The following is a 9,719-nucleotide window of genomic DNA, read 5'->3' on the forward strand; positions in this document are numbered from 1 at the left end:
TGACATGTATATATATTTTTTTAGTAGACAACCCGAAGTATTGATCTAGGCCCATTTTGGTAAATTTCATTCCACCATTTCACAGCCAAATTCAATCAAATAAAAAAAAATCGTTCAATTTTTTCACAAACTTAGGTTTCTCATGGAAATTATTTACAAACAGTGCAATCATGGCACAAATGGTTGTAAATGCTTTTCTGGAATCCCCTTTGTTCAGAAATAGCAGACATATATAGCTTTATCATTGCTTTTTTGTAATTAGAAGACCTCTAAATGCCGCTGTGCACCACACTTGTATTATGCCCAGCAGTTAAGGGGTTAATTGGGTGGCTTGTAGGGTTAATTTTAGCTTAAAGGGACACTGAACCCAATTTTTTTCTTTCGTGATTCAGATAGAGCAACAATTTTAAGCAACTTTCTAATTTTCTCCTATTATCAATTTTTCTTCGTTCTCTTGCTATCTTTACTTGAAAAAGAAGGCATCTAAGCTTTTTTGGGGGGTTCAGAACTATGGACAGCACTTTTTTTTATTGGTGGATGAATTTATCCACCAATCAGCAAGAACAACCCAGGTTGTTCACCAAAAATGGGCCGGCATCTAAACTTAAATTTTTGCATTTCAAATAAAGATACCAAGAGAACAAAGAAAATTTGATAATATGAGTAAATTAAAAAGTTGTTTAAAATGTCATGCTCTATCTGAATCACGAAAGAAAAAAAATTGGGTTCAGTGTCCCTTTAAGTGTAGAGATCAGCCTCCCACCTGACATTTCCTACCCCCTCATACCTCCTTGACCCCCCTCAAACAGCTCTCTTCCCTCCCCCACCTCACAATTGTCACCGCCAGAAAGCCTGCCAGTACTAAAATAAGCATTTTTTAAACACTGCAGAAACTAGTTCATACAGGTAGCCCTCAGTTTACGCCGGGGATGGGTTCCAGGAAGAATGGTTGTAAATCGAAACCGTTGTAAATTGAAACCCAGTTTATAATGTAAGGCAATGGGAAGTGAGCGAGTTAGGTTCCAGGCCCCTCTCACAATTGGCATAAGTAACACCTAATACATTATTTTTAAAGCTTTGAAATGAAGACTTTAAATGCTAAACAGAATTATAAACAGTATAAAATAATCACACAACACAGAATATATAATTAAACTAAGTTAAATTAACAAAAACATTTGCTAAAACAGTATTATAACCTAATAAAATAATCACACAACATAGAAAATATCAAACTAAGTTTAATGAACAAAAACATTTGCTAACAGCACCTAATAAAATAAATTACACAACAGACTGCATCATCATCAAACTAAGTTTAATGATCAAAAAACTTTTTTTTAACTTGCATTTTTCTGCAAACAGTTCTCTGCATTGTTAGCACGTTATATAATATTGGGTTTGCACCTATTCTATGCATTTCAATCTGCAGTGATTAATAAGCAGTTAGACACCATCACCTCAAGCTGCTGGACAGGAAGATAATAGGGAAGTGCCTGCTAGAACTTGTTGCTCGATAAGTCTGGTCTGATCTGTGTACACAGATCAATTTCAGGCTGTAAAGCTTGCTTAAAGGGACACTGAACCCAAATTTCTTCTTTCGTGATTCAGATAGAGCATGCAATTTTAAGCAACTTTCTAATTTAATACTATTATCAATTTTTCTTTGTTCTCTTGCTATCTTTATTTGAAAAAGAAGGCATCTAGGCTTTTTTTGGTTCACACTCTGGAGAGCACTTTTTTTATTGGTGGATGAATTTATCCACCAATCAGGAAGAACAACCCAGGTTGTTCACCAAAAATGGGCCGGCATTTAAACTTACATTCTTGCATTTCAAATAAAGATACCAAGAGAATGAAGAAAATTTAATAATAGGAGTAAATTAGAAAGTTTCTAAAAAATGTAATGCTCTATGTGAATCACGCTAGAAATTTTTTTTGGGTTCAGTGTATATATAAACTAGTTTCTGCAGTGTTTGTTCCTCCCTAACCCCCAACAACTCTCTTAACCTCCCCCCTTCCTATTTGTGGCCATCTTGGGTACTGGCAAAAACCCAGTTTTTGTTTTTTTTGGCATAAAAGTAAATTTTCGGTAGTGTAGCTGCCCCCTCTCAACAGTCTACCCCCTCCCAGATCCCTTTCTTTATATCACATTACCCTCCCTTTCCCTCCTTTCCAGGACCAGCATTATTTAAGTACTAGCGCACACACACTCGCACGCGTGTGCAAGCTCCCTTTTAGCCCAAGATACCTCATTGCCTGGCAATACCGTGCAAGGTCAAAAATGGCCCAACATTTGCATTGTTTTGGAGTCCAGGGTCACTGCCATTGAAAGACATCAGATGCACCTTTAGTCTGAAGAGGCGCACTAGTGTGCACAAATTTATAAAAAAAAAAATTGCACGGTTTAACTTGTGCTGTATGGAAGGCAAGCTGGGGTGGATTGTGATGAATTTCTCCACATGAAAAAAAGGAAGTTATCCCGATTTATCATTTCAAACCCATGTTTTTTTAGGTAGTATGTTTTGCCCTCTTCAAGTAATCCATTACATTTGCATTTTACATGGGGCAAATTTGAGAATTCATTTTGGTGTGTATATTTTTACAATTAACTTTATAATAATGACACTATATAACAGTAACACATTCAAATTGTTAATACATTTTTCGTTCTTTGTGGGGGCAATTTGCATTTTATATTTGGCATATGAATCTAGCCAAAGTTAGACCTGCTAGAATCATAAAGTACTATATCAGAAATATATGTGAACATTTCTATTGCTGTTCTCCACAGTACCTATGGAGAACTATAATGTGTGTATTTGTAGTCAAATTTTGCGCTCTCCAAAAGGTGCAAAAACAATTTAAATTGGGCGTAATGCTAAGGCGGACTCTAGGAAATGTGACTAAAACTATCAAATGTAACTTTTTTTTTTTTTGTAAAGCGCACCTGTGCGCCATAGGGGACACAAAGTGAGAGGAATGTATAGTCGGGACTTGCCCAATTTTAGGCACACTTTGAATATATAAATCAGGGGATTCAGTTGTATGCAGATTTATAGACACAATTTTAGGAGAACTGCTTTGATAAATTCTGCTCAAAGTATTGGTAAAGTTAGCATTGACAGTAAAGGGACATTGTACACCAGATTTTTCTTTGCATAAATGTATTGTAGATGATCCATTTATATAGCCGGTCTGGGAGTGTTTTTGTAACAATGTATAGTTTTACTTTTTTTTTTTTAATAACATTGTGTTGATTTTCAGACTCCTAACCAAGCCCCTAAGTGTCAGATATTTACATGCGTTTACAAACTACTGCTAGCTCCTGTTTGTCTAATCTGTGTTTTCATATGCAGGGAAGGGGGGGGGCGGAAAAAAGTGTTCAAGCTAACATAATAAACAGTGCTAAAGTTGGAGCTTCTAAGTAAGTTTTTAAAAGGTCCTTTTATTGGATTTTTAGATCAGTATATGTGCATATTATTATTTATAGTAGTGTCTATTACATCGTTATATGAAAATTTGATGACAGGGTTAAGTTATCTACATCGGAACAACGTTCCAATGTAAATAAATTGAAATCCGGCGATCAGGTCAGGGGGGCGTCCCTATGACGTTAGGCACGCCCTCCAGACTGCGATTGCATCCTGGAAGCGCTGTTGGCTTCAGGACAGTCAAACAGTTAGGGCATTCTATTTCGTCCTAACGGTGCTAAAGCCCGGCGCAATTGGTACAAAACAGAACGTCATAACGGCGCTAAAAGGTTAATTATATCAGTGACTTAAAGGGACAGTCTACACCAGATTTGTTATTGTTTTAAAAGATAGATAATCCCTTTATTACCCATTCCCTAGTTTTGCATAAGCAACACAGTTATATAAATACACTTTTTACCTCTGTGATTATCTTGCATCTAAGCCTCTGCAAACTGCCCCCTTATTTCAGTTCTTTTGACAGATTTGCATTTTAGCCAATCAGTGCTGGCTCCTAGGGACTCCACGTGCTTGAGCACAGTTTTATCTATATCACACACATGCACTAACACCTACTAGTGGTGAAAAACTGTCAAAATGCCCTGAGAGAAGAGGTGGCCTTCAAGGGCTTAGAAATTAGCATTTGAACCTCCTAGGTTTAGCTTTCAACTAAGAATACCAATAGAACAAAGCAAAATTGGTAATAAAAATAAATTGGAAAATTGTTTAAAATCACATGCCCTATCTGAATAATTAAAGTTTATTTTGGACTAGACTGTTCCTTTAATTATAAATATATAAAAATGCCAAAGATTTCTAAAACGTTTAGTTAAAGGGATGTGAAACCCAAAAAAACATATTTTGTGATTCAGACAGATCATACAATTTAAAAAAAAAAAATCCAATCTACTTCTATTATCAAATTTGCTTCATTCTAATTGTATTCTTTGTTGAAGAGATACCTGAGTAGTTATCTAGAGCACTACATGGCAAGTAATAGTGCTGCCATCTATTGCTCTTGCAAATGGATAACATTCTTACAAAACTGCTGACATATAGCACTCCAGACATGTGCACAAGTCCTTTTTTTTTTTTAAATGAGCCGACGTTTCAACCGTTTAGCCAATAGCAGTGCTAGCCATATAGCACAGTGCTGTATGGCTAGCAAGGCTACTGGCTAAGAGGTGGAAACGTCACCTCATAGAAAAAAAAATTACTTCTGCAGTGGGTGGCCTGAGGCGCTCTGTTTAGGGCCAAAAAAGGTACTGTGTTATGCTTCATAACATAATGTCACCTTAATTTGGTAAATCCTTTCATTTTTGAAATGCTAGGGTTTACCATCAGTTTTCAACAAAAGATACCAAGAGAATTAAAGGGACACTGAACCCAATTTTTTTCTTTCGTGATTCAGAGAGAGCATGCAATTTTAAGCAACTATCTAATTACTCCTATTATCAAATGTTCTTCATTCTCTTGGTATCTTTATTTGAAATGCAAGAATGTAAGTTTAAATGCCGGACCATTTTTGGTGAACAACCTGGGTTGTCCTTGCTGATTGGTGGATACATTCATCCACCAATAAAAAGTGCTGTCCAGAGTTCTGAATAAAAAAAAAGTGTAGATGCCTTATTTTTCAAATAAAGATAGCAAGAGAACGAAGAAAAAATGATAATAGGAGTAAATTAGAACGTTGCTTAAAATCGCATGCTCTATCTGAATCACAAAAGAAAAAAATTTGGGTTCATTGTCCCTTTAAGAAAATATGATCTTAGAAGTAAATTAGAAAGTTTTTTAAAGCTGCATGCTCTATCTGAATCATGAAATAAACCATTTGGGTTTCATATTCCTTTAATTCCTTATGTCAATATTATTTTGTTTGCTTTGCTCAACTTTCAACTGTTACACAGAACAACCCATTCCACCCAATAGGGCATATATAAGATACGCCCTTATTACTGACACACTGGTTCCACACATTTTTTTTTTAAAAAGATTGATCATACTAAAGTGTCTTCTGCTTTCTAAAATAATGACACTTCTTACAGAATACTTCCTCAAACAGGAGTAAAACCCACTAATTCAGATAATTCTGGCATAACTTCTGCACATTTCACAGCTGTAAAAGTTTTACTTATTATTCCTAACTTTCAGGATTATACATCATTTTGCAATATCCTAGTTTATTTCTACATTTAATTTGTAAATACCTCCATTCAAAAATGTATACATCTGGCCCCCATCTACTTTACATTTTGTCTTATTCATATATAAAACTGTCTGACACAAGGATCTGCACAATAGTTATGTAATTAAATCAGTTTGCAATATGTTGACATTTAATTTTACAAAAAGAGTATTCAAAATCCATGAGTAAACAAAATCTAACAAGGAAGGACGTCCTATTTGTAAATTATCAAAATAAAGAAAAATCCACACACTCCATGCTGTGCTAAGCTTTTTTTTATTTTTTTACACATTATGTTCTGGAATAAAGTTGGTACCAGCCCCAATGCAATTTACTGTATTGTAAAGTATATGGAGAGAAAAACAACATCATAAAGTATGCATCCTTACTAAACATACATACTAAGAATTACTTTGAGGAAAGATTATAACACTAATATTTTTTATGAACGAAGTTGTTGCGTGCACATAGTAGAGATGCAACATATACAGAGAAGCAGCCAATTGCAATGTATATAGGTAAACTCCAATTAAAAAAAAAATAATAATAATGTATGGATGCATGTCAAGTCACGTGACTAACATTGCCTCTGAAACATCCCAAATGAAATAAACAATAGTAAGCGATTGACACTCAGAAATACATATAAAATGCTCAAAGGTTACCAAAGTACTTTCTATAATTGAAAGAAAGAAAAAAAAACTAAAAAGTTCACTATTCACTTACATTTGTAGTAAAGGGCAGAGTATAAGATTTGTTGATTTTCCTATGGTCAACCAGATTTATACAAAATCCCAAATAAAATGGGGTAATGGACTCTCACTACAACCACAACATATGCCCCAAATGACTTCGTGTACACTTCCTCTTCCTCAGCGCCCCAGGAGTTATGTAGCTGCAAAAAGTGAAATATCAAAGTAGGGTGTGATTGCGGGCTGAGATTAGGTCGCCGGGTCTCACCTTGTGATGGGCCCTGCCCGCAGCAGCTGCCTTTAGGTCACACAGGCACCGGCCTCTCGCTGGCACACAGGACCTCGCTAGTCTGCCCTAAACTTCTGCCCCCGCCCGAGATTCCAGGGCTGTAAGTTCCAGGCGCAGCCACTACACAGGGAACAAGTCAGAGGAGGAAACACCCTTCCTCCCAGGCCAGAGAGTAGGCGAGCCCCGGCGACAGCTCCTCCTCCTGATCCCGGAGACTAGGCCCTTCTCCTACCACCACCAGCCGAGCTCACCTAGGCTCTGTTTCTAGCACACCTGTGGAGCACTGCAAGTACAATGCAGTATAGCCGCCTGTGAATACAGTATAGCCGCCTGTGAATACAGTATAGCCGCCCTTGAATTCAGGATCGTTCTTATAAAATTGTTCATGAAGCAAACTAGTACTTCTAGGAACATTGGTGTAATGACGGACTGAGAAATTTACTAGTTTACACTTATTCTGAAGGAAATTATAATACTCCTTTCAACACTATGATTTGGTAGTTTAGTTCAGTTTTTTTTAATTAAATAAATTCACGGTCCAAGCCTGGGTGTGTATTTATATGTATATATATATATATATATATATGTATATATATATATATATATGGATGGAAAAGAGAAAATCAAAAAGGGCGCACAGCTAGGCACTAGAATAAAAATTGACTATTAGTAAAGTAGGTATGTAGTTTTCAGACCTATGTGGTTATAACCACATAGGTCTGAAAACTACATACCTACTTTACTAATAGTCAATTTTTATTCTAGTGCCTAGCTGTGCGCCCTTTTTTATTTTCTCTTTTCCATCCACATTCCTAACAGTGACACGGGTACACTGTATCAGAGGCAGCACGCACATATATCACTATTACTACTATTGTTGCAAAAATAGCCATTACTCACCAAGTGTTAGAGTTTTTAGCGCAGGTGCCCCTCCTTTTTTCAAACATATATATATATATATGTATGTATATATATGTATGTATATATATGTATGTATATATATATATATATATGTATATATATATATATATATATATGTGTATATATATATATATATGTGTGATGAGAGCAGGATGTGATGTCACTAGCATGTGGGCGGGGCTTAGGTCCGGTGTCTGTGTCGCAGTTAGTTTAGTACAATCAACCTGTCTGGATATGTATTGCTATGCTCTGTAATAAAATAGAGTTGTACCATCATTGCTGTGTCCTGCATATGTCCTGCATCTCATGACATGGTGTCAGAAGTTCTGGACTGCGCTTCTGTTCCTGATCGATTGCAATGTCAAAGTTTACCCCACCTGAGCCTTTTGACTTTTCTCAGCCTGCAGCTTGGCCCACATGGCGTCAGCGGTTTCAGCGCTTCAGGATTGCATCCAAACTGAACAAGGAGAGTGGTGAAGTACAAGTTAATTCTCTTTTATACTCCATGGGGAAAGATGTAGAGCCAGTGTTCAATGCTTTTACTTTTCAAGAAGGGGAAGAAGTTAACTTTGATATAGTTATGGATAAACTCAGTGCCCACTTTGTGCCCAAAAGAAATGTGATTCATGAGAGAGCTTGTTTTCACAAACGTAATCAGCGTGTGGGAGAATCTGTGGAGTCATTTGTGCGCAGCCTGTATGAATTAGCTGAATTCTGTGAGTTTGGTGTTGCTAAAGAAGAGCAAATCAGAGACAGAATAGTTATTGGAATTGCAGATGCTGAAGTCTCCCTGAAGCTGCAGTTAGAGCCTGATTTAACGTTAGAAGGGGCTATTAGGATGGCCCGCCAGAGTGAACTGGTGAAAAAGCAAAGTGCTGATCTGAGGTCTGAGAGTATTGTGGATGAAGTGCAACAGTCTAGAAAAATTACTAGTGAAAGGCACAGTGTGAGCGGTAGATCAAAAGTACTGGAAAGGCCTAGAAGTGGATGGGCGCAACATGGCCGATGCACACGGTGCTACCGGGCTCATGATCAGAGTGCCATATGCCCGGCCAGAGATAAAAGATGCAGAAAATGTAACAGAATAGGCCATTTTGAAGTGGTGTGTAAAACTGAATACATTAAGGAGATGCAGGTGGACAGTGACCAGGAGGGTCAGGAAGTGTCTTTTGTGGGGTCTGTTGTGGAACGGACAAGCTCAGAGGAAGATTGGAAAGTTACTTTTACTGTAATGGGAGCCAATGTTGATTTTAAGATTGACACAGGAGCTGATATCACTGTAATGTCTTTTGCTGAATTTATGAAACTGCCTCGACAGCCCCAGCTGGCGAAGGTTACGACAAACGTCCATAGTCCTGGTGGCCGCATTGATTGTGTGGGGAAATTTCTCGCCAGCTGTGAGTACAAACAAAAAAAGTTCACCATGTGGGTGCATGTGATCCGAGGTCAGTGTGTTAACAGTTTATTGAGCAGAAAAGCAGCCTGTGACTTGGGCCTCGTGGCCAGAGTGAATGAGGTCTCTGAAGATATGTTTGGCGAGTTGGGCCTACTGAACTGCAAACCTGTCCGTATAGCACTTAAAAGTGATGCAGTCCCATACAGTATTTCTACTCCTCGTAGAATTCCGTTCCCGCTCATGCCTCAAGTGGAGAAAGAGCTCATGCGCATGAAGTCTATGGGGGTTATTGAAGAGGTTGTTGAAGCAACTGATTGGTGTGCCCCCATTGTTCCAGTTGCAAAGAAAAATGGGAAGGTGCGCATCTGTGTGGACCTGAAAAGGTTGAATGAGGCAGTGAAGAGGGAGAGATTTGTGCTGCCGACGTTGGAAGATATAGCCCCGAAGTTGGCTGGGGCGAAGTTCTTTTCCACATTAGACGCTTCTAGCGGCTTTTGGCAGATCCCCCTGGATCCAAAGTGCCGCAAACTGACTACCTTTATCACTCCGGTAGGTCAGTTCTGCTTCTGCAGACTTCCCTTTGGGATATCCTCCGCTCCTGAGATCTTTCAAAGGGAAATGAGTTCTCTCCTGAGTGGCCACGTGGGCACAGCAGTCGTCATGGACGACATTCTAGTGTATGGGTCTACAGTGGAGGAGCATGATCAGCGTTTGAGTCGTGTGCTGCAGGCTATCAAAGAGTCTGGGCTGAAGCTGAATAAAG

The 9,719-nt window shown here is 38.1% G+C and overlaps 1 protein-coding gene across 2 annotated transcripts in view; it reads right to left on the reverse strand.

Annotated features, from left to right (window-relative positions):
• The window catches only part of CYFIP1 (cytoplasmic FMR1 interacting protein 1), a 543,505-nt gene extending 536,703 nt beyond the window's left edge, over positions 1–6,802 (reverse strand). Inside the window, exon 1 of one of the 2 annotated variants that reach the window (XM_053707734.1) lies at positions 6,619–6,802. Coding sequence is in view for 1 of the 2 variants with exons in the window: in XM_053707733.1 (XP_053563708.1) it covers positions 6,385–6,386 (2 nt within the window). In the remaining variant the exon portion in view is untranslated. Of the gene's footprint in view, positions 1–6,384; positions 6,525–6,618 lie in introns of those variants that run through there. The other variant, XM_053707733.1, reaches the window with a different exon arrangement.
• Between the last annotated feature and the right edge of the window lie 2,917 nt (positions 6,803–9,719).

This window comes from Bombina bombina, chromosome 3, assembly GCF_027579735.1.
Source record: "Bombina bombina isolate aBomBom1 chromosome 3, aBomBom1.pri, whole genome shotgun sequence".
Taxonomy (NCBI): Eukaryota; Metazoa; Chordata; class Amphibia; order Anura; family Bombinatoridae; genus Bombina; species Bombina bombina.